The sequence below is a fragment of the Sander vitreus genome, chromosome 16, assembly GCF_031162955.1.
Source record: "Sander vitreus isolate 19-12246 chromosome 16, sanVit1, whole genome shotgun sequence".
NCBI lineage: Eukaryota > Metazoa > Chordata > Actinopteri > Perciformes > Percidae > Sander > Sander vitreus.
Window position 1 is genome coordinate 30,484,892 of NC_135870.1, and position 19,021 is coordinate 30,503,912.

Here is a 19,021-nt window from a genome sequence, read left to right on the forward strand (position 1 = left end):
CGGTTATCAGAAAATTCAGGCAGCGCTTGTTATTCACACCAGGACGCTCGGAGTCAGCTGCTAAACCCGAGGTAATGTCGCCTACTAAAGAATGCATGATGTGAAATCGACTCCGCCTCCACGGTACGGTTACGGCATGCGTCGGTCACAGTTACGAGTGAACCCAAGATGAAAGAACGCACTGCATCCAGCTACGCCATTGGCTAGTGATAAACAACGTAAAATATTCAATGAGCCGCCATATTAGAAGCCAACCCCTCTTTCATTCGGGTGAGAAAAGACGCTTGGAGGCTAGTTTTCGGAAGTGCTGGTTGTTTATGTTGTTGAGCGTTTAACTATAAATCGTTAAACCTGCACAACTCGCGTCTTGTTTTGGTTTGGTTAGTGTATTTCATACGGGTAATTTAGTCTTCTACAATGGCTACCGCGGCTGCAACTCCGACCGGGCAGAGAAGCACGTGCGGCGGCGGCACTCCGCTGAGCCCGACCAGGATCAGCAGACTGCAGGAGAAGCAACAGCTCAGGGACCTCAACGACCGCCTGGCCGTTTACATTGACAAAGTCCGTAGTTTGGAGTCTGAAAACAGCGTACTCCACCTTCAAATTAACGAGAGGGAAGACGTAAGGAGCCGGGAGGTCAGCGGACTGAAAGCTCTTTACGAGACCGAGCTAGCCGACGCCAGAAAATGTCTGGATGAGTCGTCCAAGGAGCGGGCCTGGCTGCAGATTGAGCTGGGGAAGATCACATCCGAGCATGAACAGCTTCTACGGAAGTAAGTGCCTCACACACTTGGATCATGTTAAACGGTCCAATAGGGACATGGACGCTGGGTCGCTAGCTAAATGCTATATGCCGACTTTGATTTTCGAGCCACTTTTGCAACATTACGCACGCAAAACGTTCGCACGCTCATCTGGTCTGGTGAGCGCGTCACTCAAACTCGGCTTCTAGAAGAAAGAGGATTTAACGGTCTCTTAGTTATTCGCCACTCTTAGATTTGATATAAGGCTAGTTACAATCATTTGGTTGAAATGATGAACAGTATTTTGAAATGATTGACAGTGGCCTTTTACGTTACCCGCCCACCATTGTCGGTTACTGAATCTCAAACCGGCTTTTTAAAATGTTATTTTTACCACGCCTAATGCTACATTTAAAAAGAGATAGACTAATTAAAAATATAAAGAATAAGTGTATTTTATAGAAATCAATTAATAAGGCAGAGACATTGTGTAGGCCTACATGTGGATTCATTAGACAGAGAGACGCAAACAGTTTTTGTTTTTGAGGAAAAGGCCAACATGTTGGGAGTATTTCGCTTTTGCTCTGAAGTGGTAAACAGACTTACTGTGTGTCGAGGAAATGTGCATCAGACATGATGACATCATTTTAATACCTAGATTGTATTTTTTGTTATTTGTATAGGCTATACAGCACTCATGTATTGATAGACAGAAACATAAGTGTGTTGTGTGTGTGTGTGTGTGTGTTCCCATTTATCTGACAGGATTTGACAGCTGCAGCTGTTACTCACAGCTGTTGACCAAAAGTGCATGCATGGACAATGTGGAGGGTTTCCCCTTGTTCTGATTCAACTGCATTTTCAGAAATAAAGTCAACAGTGTAATTCATGGTTGAAATGTGTTAGAAAATGCTTATTTTTCTGCCTAATAAACACCAAGCAGTGTTGTGTTGAAACTTTAGAAATTGGCACTCACTCACAGCTGTGTGTAATGTCATGTCCCCTCGGTTCTGTGTGAAACCGAATGAGCTGAAAACAACTTAGATTTCACAAGCGTGTGAAGTTCCACAGGATGGTGTGACACGAATGTTGCAGAGGTCTGCTGTGTACTAAACAAATGTAGCATTAGCACTCTGTGAAAAGAGTATACTGCATCCCAGATACACATGTAACTACACACCCGTGCTGTTGAGTCTGAGGAGTCAGGTGTGGCGCTGTTGTGTGTTGTTGAACAGAGGAAGGCGTGTGTGTGTGTGTGTGTTCACACACTCTGACAGCAGAACACAGGTGGCAGGGACAGCCTGTTTGAGTCTGATGGCCATTTGACATTATCCATCTGTTCACTTAAGGTCTTTATTTTTTAACACGTGCCTTGTGTCTGGGTTGTGCATCATTTACTCTACAGACTGTTGCAGCTGTTAGCAGTCAAAACAAATGCAGCCGCGAGGGACTAAACACTGAGAGATTAAAAACACTGCAGGGTTTTCCCTGGCAGTAGAAGTATTAGGTGCAAAACCCGAACCATTGTTGGCAGCACCTTAGCTAAATGAATATGAAATGCAACAAAAAAAAGAAAACACTAACAACAGAGGAGAAAAAGCATCGAACTAACTAAAAGACTTTTCTCAGATCTATTCTGCTAATACACTGCATATATCTCTATTCTTACTACTATTATAATGTCTCTGCTACTACATTGCACATATCTGTACATGTTGTTCATACATTGTTCATATTACATAGCCATATTTATTCTGCTCTTATAACACTGCAATATATTTCTTGTCCTGCCTATGCACCACCTGTCTATACTTGAATATCACATTGCACTTTTCTGCTTTTTTGCACTTCTGGTTGGATGCAAACTGTATTTCGTTGTCCTTTTACTCTGCACAATAACAATAAAGTTGACTCTAATCTAATGGCTGTAGTTGGACTTGTTTAGCAAGTTTTGTCATCTAGTTTTGTTAGTGTTATTTATCTATTATCTGCTCTAGTTTTTCCAATGTTTTAGACACCTGGATGGTAATAATCACGGTCCAAAATTATATCAAATTGCATTTTTATTTTTTTTTATTGAAAGGAATTTTTTTTTGAGGAAGGATCCAAACCCCTGCCAAATATGCGCACCTAAGTCTTCCACAAACCTAGGGAAAACGCTGCACTGTGAACTGCAGTTACCAAATGTAAAAGGACCTTGTAATTCAAATAAGTGCGTTCAGTGTGGTCAAAAGAAAGTGTTCGCTCCCAGGCTCACCCCCTCTCTCTGTCAAAGCCCAAAAACCATTACATTACATGTCATTTAGCTGAGGCTTTTATCCAAAGTGACTTACAGTGGCTACATATGTCAGAGGTTGCACACCTCTGGAGCAACTAGGGGTTAAGTGTCTTGCTCAGGAACACATTGGTTGATGTATCGCAGTGGGAATTGAACCCAGGTCTCCCACACCAAAAGCATGTGTCCTATCCACTGCGCCATCACCACCCACCAGATGAACAGGTGAAGCAAACAGATATACTGTAATCACTTCCGCCCAAACCCCAGGGAACACGCCCACCACCTACAGCATCAGTGCAGTGAATAATATAAAATGAGACCATAAACATACAGGAGAAACATTACAGCTGCTATCTCTAACTTTCCCCAAGGTAAGATGACATTGGTGATGTGTTCTGTCTCTGGAATGGACTCAGCTTGCTGTTGGTCTGCAGCAGTATTCCTGTGAAGTGAGAGCCCAATGGGTCAGTGGTTTTGCCTCCCAGCTAATGTTTCTCAGTAAAATGTGAAAAAGCAGACATACCATTGTACATTCCACTCATAGTTTGTTCACTTCCGCAGCAGTCTCACCCGCCCATTGTAACCCTCAGGCACACACATGAGGAAAATAGCTGGCCTCTGGCCCAGCAGAGCTCCTCCAACATACCATTTTACTCCCAAACCCACTGAAACACTTCCGCTGTTGACTTGGTTAATCCAGGATCAGAGCTGGGAAACAGATGTCCAACTGGCTTGGCTTTCATTTATAAATCAAAGCACTCAACATAAAATGCATTTATTTTGAAGCCTAATCTAAACAGTAAAAATCTGACAAATAATGCAAAAACACATAATATATTTGCAGTGCAAACATGACCTAAATAAAGTTCTTTTCTGTTAGTTCTGATCTGTTGTGGTCATCAGAGGACCCTGTTTGCTTTTTTTAACGTTTCTGCCTGGGCGTTGTCTAACTTCATTGAGTGAGTGAGCGAAATATTAGTAACAACTCGTCTTTAACCCTCTAAGGTCTAAGCCATTTTTTTTCAGTATTTGTGTTGCCTGGTCTCCTTGTGTAATAATGCTTGTAGAAGTTATAGACCTGCTTGTTTTCAGGACAAGCTGGGCTATCAGGATATGTATGCTGCAGGGATGTCACATGAATGTATACCCTGTTAGGCTATATGACTGTTAATACAAAAGAAAAAAAACCTCAATGGAAATTTAATTATACAGAAATGTATTGAAATCACATACTACTACTACTACGACTCATTTCTGCCTGATGCCATCTGAAGTTAAGTCTTGCAGTGGAACAAATGATTGTAATTGTTAATTGTTTTTTTCAATTGTGCATTTTGATTGATAGTCCTGAGTAGAGATGTTCCGATACCAATATCGGTATCGGCTCCGATACTGCCTAAAACGCTGGTATCGGTATCAGGAAGTACTGGAGTTTATGCACCAATCCGATACCACGTAATAAAGCCCTAAAGATCTACGTTAAAGTAGTTTATTTATATTCTTTTTCCGTTATAACTGAGTGTCAAACTGCAGAATAAAAGAATGTTCTGTGGCATTCATGTTTCACAAAGAGTTTAACCTGAGCCAGACCGACAACAAAGATAGAAATCCTATCACATCCATACAGGGATAGTAGTATACAGCTGTTAAAACATAATAAAATATATGACACACTGGTATCGGATCAGTACTCTGTATCGGCCGATACGCAAGTTCAGGTATCGAAATCAGTAACGGGAAGCAAAAAATGATATCGGACCATCTCTAGTCCTGAGCACTATGGGCAAACTGTTGAGAACATTATTAATGTGCATTGTCCCTTTCTTAAATACACAGACAGAAATATCTGCCTGTTCTGGCTCCATGTTAACCTTCGTTGTCAACGAAGTTTGTATCTGCCGTTGTCCTTTCCCAGTGTAGTCAGTGAAGACCCACTGTGTCCCTCTGCCTGCCTCATCAGGTCTGGTTTTGGGTTGTTTTTCTCTCTCTCTCTCTCTCTCCCCCCCCCAAAAAAAAAAAAAAAAACACGCTGTGTATTGTAAATAAATACTAGGAAAACGATACCAATGAAAACAGGGCGAAAAAATGCTTTTTAAGTTTAGAAACTTAAGTAAATTTTAAAATTTGTCAAGACAAAAAAACAATGTATTTTTCCACGAGTCACCTATGTTAGCAGGTATAAAGTTACTCCGCTTGTTGGATAGTTAGTTAGCTAATGTTAGCTTGCTAATTCCACCCACATTGCCGTCATGCTACACACTGGTTATTAAAAATGAGTCGGAAGGGTCAATCTGGTGAGAGTGTTGTGCTTTCCTACGCTGGGACAAGAGTGTGTGAATGACACATTAAGTTGTTTAACTTTTCTAATGTAGTCACCGGCCCCCCCCCCATCTGTTAGATGAAATGTATCAAATGTATCATCCACATGCACTCACCGTGCCTTGTTATTCTCCTTCCAGCTACAACAAGAAGGACTCTGAGGCAGCCAGCGCCCAGGCCAGGCTGAAGGACTTAGAGGCTCAGCTGAACTCTAAAGAGGCCCTGCTGGCTACAGCGCTGTCTGAGAATGGAGCCCTGGGGGCCACACTGGCCGACCTGCGAGAACAGCTGCAGGAGGTACTGCACTGCTGCAGCATCAATATGATCAGGCTCAAAATATTTCCCCTTCCTTTGACCATTGAATGGAGTGATGCAGAGAGATCTGATTTGTAAATATAATGTGCTTTTATTTCTGAATCTTGTACTTCAACAAAATGTTATTTGTGATTGTCTAGACTTGCTTAACTTGATAACCCTTTTCAGTCATCAAGACTTGTTTTTCAAAGCACTACCTGTTGTGTGTTTTCAGATGGATACAGGTCTCGCTCAGGCCAAGAAGCAACTTGGAGACGAGATGCTGCTGCGCGTCGACTTGGAAAACCGTTGCCAGAGTATGACAGAGGAAATGATCTTCCGCAAGAGCATGCAAGAGGAGGTCCGAATTTTTCCAATTGATCAGATTTCTATGCAATAAAGCCAGCCCAACAGAACAGAAAAGGAGCAGAATGAAGATTGTACATCTGACAGAATAGAGAATCAAAAGACAAGTAAAGGTTAAAAAAAATAAATCTTAGAAAACATTACTCAAACAGGAGGAAACGGTGCATTTTGTTGGACTATTTTGTGCGGCGAAGTAATTGGCGCTCGTGTGTGTGACTGTGTGTGTGAGACTAATGGGTTTTGGTGTCAGTGTAACCTAACCAGTGTTGACTTGAGTTAATCAGGACAGGCTCAAAGTGTCTGAATGCTGCCTGTGTGCTGTGCTACAGGAAGTAAAGGAGGCGCGGCAGCGGTACGAGGCCCGGCTGGTGGAGGTGGACTCTGGACGGAAGGAGGAGTATGAGTATAAACTGACCCAGGCCCTGACTGACATGAGAGCTCAGAACGAAGAGCAGATCAAGATGTACAAGGACAACATGGAGAGCACCTACGTGGCCAAAGTATGTCAGCACATACACAGTCTTGGTATTCTCCATTCACATAATAATCATAATCCATTCCATGTGAAGGAGCTGACTGACATAAACATCTTCTGTCTGTACCTGCTGTGACGGAGAGGATTATGTGTCTCTCTTACCCAGAATTTTGCTAAAAAGCAACCTCAAAATATAACAATATACTGTAACTCACGAGCCATGAGACAAACTATGCATGAAGTGTCACAATAGATTTTATCAGACCACAGCCAACCAATCGGAGGAGTCGTTTCTGTTGCCTTGATATAAAATGTGATTTGCTAAGAGTGCAAAACTACACAATATGTACAAAGTATGTGTATGGTCTAACAATACAGCCATATGTGGTACATTACATGTCATTTAGCTGATGCTTTTATCCAAAGCGACTTCCAGTTAATTGAGAGGGATGGAAACATGTTTTCAGTGGTGGGGGGGGAACTAGAGCACCCGGAGAAAACCCCATGCAGACACACATACCGAGGTCCATCACTGATCTCAAGCAAGGCTAACGTTGTTGGATGGGGGGTGAGGCCCGGGCTCTGTGAATGCCAGTCAGGGTTTTCCATAGCAGACAGGAATCACTATTTCTTTATGGAGCTGGCTTTGTGGGTGGGGTCACTGTCATGTTGAAACAGGAAAGGGCCAAACATAATCTGTTGCAACAAAGTTAGACGAACACAGTTGTCTGAAATATTATATGCTGGAGCATTAAGATACACAATTGTATGTTGACATAGCTATCGACTCAACTTAAAATACTATTCATGAGGACAGTTTTTAATTTTTTTAATTTTATTTTTTATATTGTTCAGCTGGATGCAAATGCAGAGCTAAAAATGCATTCACTAACTTTTAATCTTTTCCAACATTTAACACGAGATTTGAACTAAGCCCCTAAATATTTGCATTTAAACTAAATAGATGCATTAAGATCCATCAATACTCATACTTATCATTGCATCCTAGCCTTCTGAATCAGAATCAAATAGGTGCCTAGAGATTCACACCCCTAACTGACACTATGATAAATTATAAAAGGTGAATGCCAAAATACACGGATGCCTTCTGCAGGATGTTGGCCGACCAGTTTAAATCCTCCTCCTTCTACACAATATGCAACTAAGCAACAAGCTAGTTTGTGTTTACAATTAAGTGAACCTGTAAGTTACATACCAAACAAGACATTACTAAAACTTCTGCATGTCAGGAAGTGACTGCCACTGCTCAGTTCCTCTTTCAGTGTGTGATGATGAGGAAACGGTGTTGATGTTGCTGTGTGTTTGTCTCCAGCTGGACGACCTGCGTCGGCTGTCTGAGATGAACGGAGCATCGGCCAACATGAGCCGAGAGGAGCTCAGAGAGTCCAGCCTGAGGATCGAGAGCCTCACCGCCCAGATGGCAGCCATGCAGAAGGAGGTTGGCATTTTGTTTTACATTTACCTTTTTTGTTCTGGATATTAATAATAATAATAATAATATTATTATTATTATTATTATTATTATTATTAATTGGTGTCCTAAAATATTTGATACAATCCAAAGCCAACCACATGTATCTCAGTGCTGATTCTAATATCCTACCTTTACCAACACCTGTAAAGACCTGTTGGGAGAGTTTCCAGATACTTCTCACTTTTCCTTTTTCTCCAGTAAAAGTGAAACATGAAATATCTCCGTTAAAGCAGGCTGTAAATCACGTTTATGCAGCTTAATCAAGTTTGTTTTCAAGTGCAGCTGATTTTTCACTCGCACAGGTTAAATTGGCCTTCCTATACATTGTTAGAGCAGACTAAAGGCTGGTTTATGCTTCTGCGTCATAACGCTGGTATCAGGAAGTACTGGAGTTAATGCACCGATCCGATACCACGTAATAAAGCCCTAAAGAAAATCTACGTTAAAGTAGTTTATTTATGTTGTTTTTCCGTTATAACTGACTGTCAAACTGCAGAATAACAGAAAGTTCTGGGGCGTTCATTGTTTGTTCATGTTTCACAAAGAGTTTAACCTGAGCCAGACTGACAACAAAGATAAATAATATCACATCCATACAGGGATAGTAGTATACAGCTGTTAAAACATAATAAAATATATGACACACTGGTATCAGATCAGTACTGGTATCGGCCGATACGCAAGTTCAGGTATCAGAATCGGTATCGGGGAAGCAAAAAATGGTATCGGACCATCTAACGTGCACCAGCCTTTGTACACAGAAAAGTATTTTGAACCCTACACTGGGTTTGATTTTTATCTCAGTATTGATGTATACTATATATTTGATCTTTTATTGAAGCAGGTGTCAAAAGCTTTTTAGATGACGTATGATAAAGTGTTACCTCCGACTCTCGCCTCGCCGTCTGTATGCAGACTCGTGGTTGGCGCGACCGTATCGTGGAGCTGGAGGACTCCTTGGCTCAGGAGAAAGACCGGAGCCGCAAGCTGCTGGCAGACAAAGACCGCGAGGTCCGCGAGGTCCAGGCCAGGATGCAGCAACAGCTAAACGACTATGAACAGCTGCTGGACGTCAAACTGGCACTGGACATGGAGATCAACGCCTACCGCAAACTCCTGGAGGGAGAGGAAGAGAGGTGAGGACACAAGGTTTACGAGTGGTGGTGGTGGAGTTTCCACTCCATTTCCAACCCAGCCACCAGTGTTGTAGTTCTCGAGATTGGGTATCGTTTGGGGTTTTTTTTTTTTTTATGTAATGTCGTCGACATTAAAGAACGGCTTGTTTATTGCTAAGGCCAACCATCTTAGGTTACCAGTTTCAAATGAACGCACAGTCTGTGTTGTTTTTCTGACAATGACAACTGCAGACTGTAGGACGTCCCGCTGTTGGAATCCTCTCCAGTGAAATACAGTCACACTGTTTAACCGTCAGCATTTTAACCATGTTTAAACCAGCTGCTAGCTAACAGTAGGCTAACGTTACCTGTGGTCAAGTGTAGTGTTTACTAGTTAACGTTACCTGTGGTCAAGTGTAGTGTTAACTATCGTCGCGTGCAGCGATGCTTCTGTTGCCTGTAACATCTGTTTCGGAGCATCAGAGAGCAGCGCAGGTGTTTAAGTGGCACCGAAATGAGGCACTGAAATCTCCGTAGCTATTCGGTCCGGTAGATACCAGTCATTAGGCACTGGTGCCGTATTAGCACCCTACTCGAGAACGGTCTTGGTCTTAAAACCGCTTTTTGAAGGTCTCAGTCCCGTCTCGGAATCAACGTATTTACTCGGTCTCGGATGAAGAGGACTCTGGATTTTATTTCCAGACCGGTCAAGACCACAACTGCACGGATATCACTAAATGATTTGTGTTAACATCATTACTGTGATTGGATGTAAAACTTCCTGCTTCAAATGCAACCAATAACTTGACTCATTTCTAATTTGAAATGTGTTACTTTTAACCCCCTCTTCTCGCCCCCCTTAACGCGCAGTCCCAGGAGAGTGAATGGCTGTCTTGGTCTTGACTCAGTCTCGATACACTCTGGTCTTGGTAATGACTTGGTTTCGGTTAGGTGGTCTGGACTAGAACACAGCCAGCTGCTGAGCCTGACCCCTCACTGTGCTGCCTCCCTCCCCCAGACTGAAGCTGTCTCCCAGTCCTTCGGCCCGTGTCACCGTGTCTCGAGCCTCCTCCAGCAGCCGCAGCGTGCGCACCACTCAGGGAAAGAGGAAGCGCGTGGATGTGGAGGAACAGGAAGCCAGCAGCTCGGTGTCGATCGCTCACTCTGCCTCGGCCACAGGACCGATCTGCATCGACGAGATCGACACGGACGGCAAGTTCATCTGCCTCCACAACACTGGAGAGGAGGTGAGCTCCTGGGTTCTTAGATGTTGGCTGCTTTTAGTTCCTTCATGTTTATGTAGAGACAACGCTAAAAGTCTTGTATCAAGAGATCCGCTATGAACTTTGTATCTGATTTGATTTCTGCATTGTGTCAATGATTGTTTGTCCCAGGACCAGGCAATGGTCGGTTATGAGATGATTAAGACAATCGGAAATGCTACAGCTACCTACAAGTTCACACCCAAATATGTCCTGAAGGCTGCCCAGAAAGTCACGGTAGGAGGTTGTCTTTAGTTGGATTCTAATCATTTTCTGTTGAACCTTTTAAGAGTGATATCCTGTCTATAAACATGTCTTCAAGTCATTAAGTGTTCTAAGGAAGAACGGAAGAGTCTTTGGATAAAAGGTGAATGTTAGGTTAGTGCTCCTAACCAAAGTCCTGGAGCCGGTCCCCGGGCTGCTGCAGTGTACAGGAGGTTAAATGCAGAGGACACATGTATGTCAGTGCTGAGAAATGGCAATAAAGGAATCTTTTCTCTCAAGCCGGATGGTGTACAGTGTTTCCCACACACAGACTAATTTGTAGTGGTGTGCCCATACAATCAACACCGGGTGCCACATATTGCGTTACGTTATTTTTTAATGTTTTTTTAACACTATTTAAAACATGCAGCGTATTCGTTCAGCTGCATTTCCTTTCCCTGCTCTCCTCCATCTCTGTCACTCGCGCATCTCTCTCACATAGGCTATACACACACACACACACACACACACACACACAAACACAAACAGCCCCTCCCCTCCGTGCACACAGCGTCTGTCTCCATGAAAACGAGAGAAGACAGCTGGCGAAATTCACAAGTTCACGAAAAGTTGGTATCTATCTCGTGAACAGCGTTACACAATCGCACATTAAAAAGTGCTATAAAAACATGTTATATTCTGAATACAATGTTGAGTCCCGACCCGACTCTTAGCAAACAAGAGATTGCGTCTGCTTTAGAAAGTTAACTAGTCGCAAGTTTGCAGTAAAATGCAGCTGTGAATCAAACAAACGTATTATAAATGATGTTATGTCATTTTTTAGTCTTACACTGAATGTTTGCTGCTTCAATCCAGATGAGTATTGACAAGTATTTTCATTAGTATGAGGACCAGCCTGAACCGGAGATATCAGTCTGAAACAGAGTGTTTGTGTTGCAGGTTTGGGCGTCTGACGCTGGTGTGAGCTCCAAACCTCCCACAGACCTGCTGTGGAAGAACCAGTTGTCCTGGGGATCAGGGCTGGACGTGCATGTGGTGCTGACCAACCCTCAGGGAGAGGTGAGAGAATGCACGCACGCAACTCACTCTCACACACACTACATCCCTGTACACCCTCTGTATTATTTTGTTCAGTCTTGACACACTGGTTGCTGGGCCAGTGTAATAGTCATCCGTCCGTCTCCACATCAGTTTTTGTTGCCCATTGTCAGATTTTTCTTACTAGTAAAAACAATGAAGAGCAGCCGTGTGTGTGTGTGTGTGTGTGTGTGTGTGTGTGTGTGTCAGGAGGTGGCAAAGAGAACCACAACATACAACACGGCACTGGAAGAGCAGGATGAGGAAGATAATGGAGTGGAGGCCAGTGAGGAAGCCCTCTTCCACCTACAGGTGAGACTAACAGCCACGCTATCGGCTCAAAAATCTGTAAGTGTGTGTGGCGTTGGGTTCAGAGAGCCACCCCTAGTAATGTAGCTGTGACGCACAGAGTTGATGTCTCTAAAGCTGCTGAACATGTCAGCCTTTAAACCTCAATGAGTATGTTTACATGCACACCAATATTCCACTATTATTCAGAATGTGACAATGTCCCAATTTGATTCAGGTCATGTAAACAAATTCTGGTTGGTTATTCAGAATAAGGCCTTTTTCTGAATATAGCATTTTCAGATTAAGACATGTGGGGGGGGGGCGGGGTATTCTGGTATTATTCTGGTGTAAGAGGCGTTCTTTGGACATGTATACAGCACATTCAGAATCTGCATCTCAGTCAGGGTTTTTACTGCAGTTTGGGACAGTTTACGGCCTCTTGCCTGTTTACGGCTTACGGTCAGCTTTACGGTCATAGCGTTGCTATGGTTACTGTATACAAACCAAGCAGCTAGCAGTTTGCAGGGCTGTGGTAGAAATGGACCGCCAAAAGAAGACAGAGAAACACAGCTACTTTTAAACATAATCAGAGACTCGGATATCAACAGGTTTTTGGATATGAGCCGACCTTTTCTAGAAGCTGGTTCAAGGAATGAAAGACGCTGAGTTCACACGCTCCAACAAGTCCGTTTTTTCACAGTGACATGAAAATTGTTGGAATACTCACTTTCATTAGCCATGCAAATGGCTTAGACGGAATATCGTCTTTTTCGGAATAACGATAACCGGAATATTATGTGCATGTAAATGTAGTCACTGCTGATCTAGATTTTGGGGTTGTGTGTGTTTGTGTTCTGAATGGTACCGTGACTGTTTGTGTGCAGGAGGACCCTCGCACGGCCAAGAGAGGCTGCTCCATCATGTGATCCCTCTGCACCAACCAGCCACTCCGCTGCCTACTCTAATACTACAACTATTTTTCTATCTTTTGTAGTGTATTTCCATACAAAGAATGGTTTACTTTCTCATAAAAATGCAAAGCTGGGTAGATTTTATTTTCATCTGAAAAAGCCAAACAACATGGTGCTGAAACAATGTATTTTGTAGATCAGAAACCTTTTTATTTTATAGTTATTTTATAAAAACATGCAACAAGTAGCTAAACTCCAGACCGACTGTGTCTTTTAAGAATTGAGTAATGTGCTATGTCATTTTAAAATTATAATTTTGTTATTTTCTTTTATATTTTATCTTGTAATTTTATTGATACTATATTTTAAGCTACAAGAGAAGCCACAGGGTTAGGTCAGGGCCTGGTTTAGATCAGTTTTGCTCAAAATCTACTGTATTTAAAAAAAAAAAAAAAAAAAAGACTGAAGAAATATGCACTGAAAGGACAAGTACACTAAATAAAAGCTCGGCAGTAAGAGGAGTTGTGAAGGAGCCTGGACCTGGTCAAGATGTCAGAATTACACAATATGGAACCTCTGTTTAATAGCATTCTTTAGAAAAAAAGAACTACTGTGATTGTTTGATTGTATTCATAAAGAAATCTGAGGGCATTTGAAGTTTGTTAGCAGTTGTTGACTTCCCTTAAAGCCCCTGTGTGTAAGATTTGAAACTGTGGCATTAGCGACTCCTCGTGGTAGAATTGGGGGGGGGGGAAAGATGTGACCTGGGGACAAAAGATGGACTGAAAGCAGTAGCCAGCTCCAGTCTTCGCAGGGGGGGCTGTAATATCAAACGTTTCTCTCCGCTGACTTTGAATAAGCGTTGCACCACTAATTGAGAAGTGTTGATTGTATTCTTAACTTTTGATATTTGAAGTGTTTGAAGTACTTTTTGTGTTAGTCTGTTAATATGCATGCTGTGGCTGAATCATAGTTAAATGATTAAATATGGTTTCTTGTACTTTCTTGTTTTCCCCGTTTGTCATACTTCATTCTAATGGTTCTATGTAGAAAAGAGGATTAGAAGAAATAGATTAGAAATTATTAAAACATACAAAAAAGCATGGCAGAAAAAACCAATATCAATGATGATGTCAGATAACCGGGGTAAATATGATAGCCCTGTATTTACTGATTTACATCCCCTGGCATCAGAGGCCAGCACAGACTGACACTCATTTGGCACTGAGCGTTACAAAACCATGACCACAGCGGATTCAACCTTTAGAGAAATGCAACACGACGTCCCCGATGGCCAATCACGTAGTGTGTATCCACAACGTTCCACTTCTGGGATTGTTCAGGTGCGGTCTGTCTTTATGTTGGCGTTCTAACCTCTGGTGGATTTGTGAGGACTATGGTTAACTGCTCCTCAGATCTCTGCAGGGTAAATCCAGACAGCTAGCTAGACTATCTGTCCAATCGGAGTTTTCTGTTGCACGACTAAAACTACTTTTGAACGTCCACATGTTCCACCAAAACAAGTTCCTTCCTGAGACTATTTAGCAGCGGCACCGTGACTCTGTCCGGCACGATTGTGATTGGTTTAAAGAAATGCCAATAAAACGGAGAATGTTTTTCGCATACGTTTATTGTAATTTATTATTTATTTGGCAAATAACGTTTCCATCAGCATTTATCTTATTAGCCATTTACCGATTAAGAGAAAATACAAACTTTGTGTCAATATTCATGAAATTCAATCATGTTTTATAGTTTCCATAAGGCATTTTTCATTTGATATTTCTTAATTCACATAAAAATGTGTGGATGGAAACATGGCTTTCCCTGCTCTAACTAAAGTAGCCCGATAAACCCTGACCATGTTTGGATCCATTTACAGCCGTGAGTCACCTTTCTCCACCAAGTAGAGCTCCAGGTTCACCAATGAGCACCTACATGTCATGGAATAACAAAAGAGAGAAAGAGGCTGCTCAAAACTCGGTTTGCACTTTTTATATTCATTTATATACATTCTTCTGCATTTTATTCAGAAGAATGTCTTGTTTTCTTTCAAGGTTTGTTAAGGTGTGCTACACTCTAAGAAATATCTGTGTTTTAACGTTGTGTGTCTGTATATTTCAACAGAAATGATAGAACTAGAACTTGATTCAGTCTTTATTTTATTTACACTTTTAAAGATGTTTTTGTCTCTTTTTTTTCTGACCTCTTTGCCGCTTTTTCCGATGTTCGAGGATTTTTTTTCAGCATTTAAACTAACTCACATCATTTCCGTTTTTTTTTAATTACAGCTGCAAAGTGCTGGTAATGAGCTGCCAGACCTTTTTCTGTTATTTTACAGATTTATTTCCCAGAGTGTAGGACCCATTTTATTTATGGTAAAGATGGCCGTTTGTGTTCCATACAAGTTGAATTACAGTTTGTGTCTGTATGTGTAAGCAGAGAATGTCTAAGGGGGGGAACTTCTAGCCTAGAAATCCAGAAGCACCCTAGTGGCAGGAAATGTCATTTGCAGCTAGGGTCAGTCTAGCAACTCTTTGTTGGCTTGCGAGCTGGAAAAACCAAAGTCTAGTCAGGCCAATCACATCGTGTATAGAGTCGGTGGGCGGGGCTTATGGCTGCTGCTGCTGGAGAACAGCGGTCTTTGGAATCGGCTTTGGCTGCGACTCTGGAAGACTTGGAGTTCAGCTTTTCTTTGAGAAAAGAACAAAGAACGGCACTGAAGTCTTTCTTAAAAAAGGAAGATGTGTTCAGAGTTTAAAGTTTAATCTATCAACTAGCTCCGCTACCTTCTTCGTTGCTCTGGTTGGTTGTAGAGCTATCGGCGTGCAGAGGGAATTTGAAAGACAACCGTTTATCCCGGCCCTCGGATTGAGCCCTGCCAATGGTGAGTTCCCAGACCCAACATCTGGATGTGGGGCTGGCTTGTCAGGCTAGAGAACTTCCACCCTCGGGAAACTTCTGGCTTCTGAACTGGTTGCAGTTCCACTCTTGATCCATATGGGGGCGCTCACGGGTGAGTGCAGAATGAATGGGACTCTATGGAGCTATACCCCTCAAAATCCACTTTTCTCAGGATATCATTTTTTGTCTAGTAATCTCTCCCTGTTAATACAACACAGCTGACAGGTTAGACTCTCTGTTAATACAGCACAGCTGACAGGTTAGACTCTCCCTGTTAATACAACACATCTGACAGGTTAGACTCTCCCTGTTAATACAACACAGCTGACAGGTTAGACTCTCTCTGTTAATACAACACAGCTGACAGGTTAGACTCTCTGTTAATACAACACAGCTGACAGGTTAGACTCTCTGTTAATACAGCACAGCTGACAGGTTAGACTCTCTCTGTTAATACAGCACAGCTGACAGGTTAGACTCTCCCTGTTAATACAACACAGCTGACAGGTTAGGCTCTCTCTGTTAATACAACATGGCTGACAGGTTAGGCTCTCCCTGTTAATACAACACAGCTGACAGGTTAGACTCTCCCTGTTAATACAACACAGCTGACAGGTTAGACTCTCCCTGTTAATACAACACAGCTGACAGGTTAGGCTCTCTGTTAATACAACACAGCTGACAGGTTAGACTCCCTGTTAATACAACACAGCTGACAGGTTAGACTGTTAATACAACACAGCTGACAGGTTAGACTCTCTCTGTTAATACAACACAGCTGACAGGTTAGACTCTCCCTGTTAATACAACACAGCTGACAGGTTAGACTCTCTGTTAATACAACACGGCTGACAGGTTAGACTCTCTCTGTTAATACAGCACGGCTGACAGGTTAGACTCTCCCTGTTAATACAACACAGCTGACAGGTTAGACTCTCCCTGTTAATACAGCACAGCTGACAGGTTAGACTCTCTCTGTTAATACAGCACAGCTGACAGGTTAGACTCTCTCTGTTAATACAGCACAGCTGACAGGTTAGACTCTCCCTGTTAATACAACACAGCTGGCAGGTTAGACTCTCTGTTAATACAACACAGCTGACAGGTTAGACTCTCTCTGTTAATACAAAACGGCTGACAGGCTAGACTCTCCCTGTTAATACAACACAGCTGGCAGGTTAGACTCTCTGTTAATACAACACAGCTGACAGGTTAGACTCTCTCTGTTAATACACGTGCTAGAAAGAGGTTTGCTAATGTTTTAAAGACCTCACTCTGACATTCTGGTTCTGCTTCAGATGCCGTCAAGCGCCGCGATTCCGACCGTAATCAGTTCTTCACTGACCAATCAGCATTCATTAGCAGAATGCTAGCGTGTTATGGGCAACGACGATTCAACCTGTAAGAAATCAAAAGCACATAAGTACTCGTTCATTCAACTTTCGACCTATAATCCATGTTGAACTTGCAAAAACTACAATCAAATCTGAGATTTCTCAACGACAATCAGGCGAAAAAGACAAATGTAGCCGTCTAGCTCCATAGAGTCCTATTAATTTAGCATCTAGCTCCATAGAGTCCCATTCATTTTATACTCGCCCTCGATCACCCCCAGTGGAACTCTGGTAGAACTGCAACCAAATTCGGTACTATGGGGCTTAAAGGAACACGCCACCGTTTTTTTTGAGATAGATTCTATTCTCTCTATTCTCAACCGTTGTGTGATCACACAACGGTTTGTATTTGTGTCACAGTGTTTGTGTCACAGTTTGAGTTCACTCACACACCCACTAACCAGCATTGTCGAGATAAAAAACAAGATTGTAAATACATTGTTAATAACATTCCAAGCATCCCACAAAGGCTCCACGTTCCTGTCACAAAGGGCCACGTCGACAGAGACCAGAGTATGTTTCCTACTCCGGTTTGAAATCTGTAGAAACATTTAAGGAACGTCAGGCCCACTGGGAAACCACTGCAAATTCATTTTTCTGCAGCAATTCATCTCACCTAAATGAATTCCATGCTCATTTAATGCAGTTAATGTTGATCTGGCGATCTTTAAAACAAAACATGCTTTTTCAAACCCACCGGCAAAATTTGGTGTAGGGAGGGTTGATGTCTAAATTGCGTTCTACACTCTAAAGCGTGATTTATGCTTCTGCGTTAAATCTACGCTGTGGTTACGTACGTAGGTAGGTGGAGACACCGACTCTACGCCGTAGCTTGACGTGCACCTCTTGAAAAATGTAACTACACGTTGCAGCGACGTATAGTTTGGTAGCATAGGCGGACTGGTAATCTGGCAGTTCTGGCGAATGCCAGAAGGGCCGATGCACTCATGGGCTGATTTGGGCTGCTGGAAAAAAGAAATAACACTGGCGTTTCACACTAGTTTGACAAAACTATGCAAGACTGTATGGCTGCAGCCTGGAGCCTCCTGTCTGCTGCCCTCAGGCTTTTACTCTTCAAAATAAAACCTTGCGTCTAATAATATGTTATTAAATATGCAAGTATTTTCATTCTAAGATGGTGCCATGGTAGTTTACTTGAAGGTTTTATGACTTGTGTGTATTATTTTATTATGAAAGCCTGTAAGTGTGCCTCATGCTTCTGGTGCCAAATTATCACGTGAGCGTGGTTTTCCAATTACAAAGCAAATAATGTCCCCATCTGAAATTGGGCCGGTAAGGACGGAATTGCCAGGGCCGAATTGTTGTCCCAGTCCGCCCCTGTTTGGTAGCGTTGCATTTCCCCCCCGACTCATTTCCTGGTTCTCCTTCTCCATAAACAACATGAAATCAAGGAGAGGGTTAACTTCTCCTGCTCCAGATTTCCCACCGTGGTCAGAAAGAACAGGGGAGACTCTTTGTTTCTCTCACTGTCTGCGGCTGCAGGACCTGGAGCTCAGCGCCAGTGTTTCAGTTTGACTGTTAAACGGGGAAGCAGGGTTTCTATCGCCAGATGAGGGACAACTCTGTCCGGCTTATTTATGTAGCATGGAAGCTTGGTGGAATAGCATGCTAGCGTTAGCCAACTAACCAACCAACCCCCTTCTAAATAAATACCTTTTAATTATCTAAACACTTTAACAGTCAAACTGAAACACTGGCGGTGAGCTCCAGGTCCTGCAGCTACAAGTACCTCAACATTTGGACTCAAGTACAGTACTGGAGTAAATGTACTTTCACCTCTGTTCGTAACTCATGTTTGTTCCTATTTCTTCATATGTATTGCACATGTATGTGTGGAGCACTTTGTTACTG

General features: G+C 42.5%; 1 protein-coding gene across 1 annotated transcript; it reads left to right on the forward strand.

Moving 5' to 3' along the window:
* The first annotated feature begins 234 nt into the window (after positions 1 to 234).
* On the forward strand, positions 235 to 13,851 carry lmnb1 (lamin B1). Its single transcript, XM_078271710.1, has 11 exons — positions 235 to 773; positions 5,481 to 5,637; positions 5,870 to 5,995; positions 6,330 to 6,500; positions 7,809 to 7,934; positions 8,886 to 9,106; positions 10,104 to 10,332; positions 10,480 to 10,584; positions 11,512 to 11,631; positions 11,860 to 11,961; positions 12,825 to 13,851. Exons 1-11 carry the CDS (start codon positions 418 to 420, stop codon positions 12,864 to 12,866), a joined length of 1,755 nt encoding a protein of 584 aa, XP_078127836.1. The 5' UTR covers positions 235 to 417; the 3' UTR covers positions 12,867 to 13,851.
* The last annotated feature ends 5,170 nt before the right edge of the window (positions 13,852 to 19,021 follow it).

Coding starts and splice junctions, on each gene's coding strand:
- lmnb1 (XM_078271710.1), top strand. CDS start 418: ATGGCTACCGCGGCTGCAACTCCGACCGGGCAGAGAAGCACGTGCGGC. Junction 5,638..5,869: donor TGCGAGAACAGCTGCAGGAG/GTACTGCACTGC, acceptor GTGTGTTTTCAG/ATGGATACAGGTCTCGCTCA. Junction 11,962..12,824: donor AAGCCCTCTTCCACCTACAG/GTGAGACTAACA, acceptor GTTTGTGTGCAG/GAGGACCCTCGCACGGCCAA.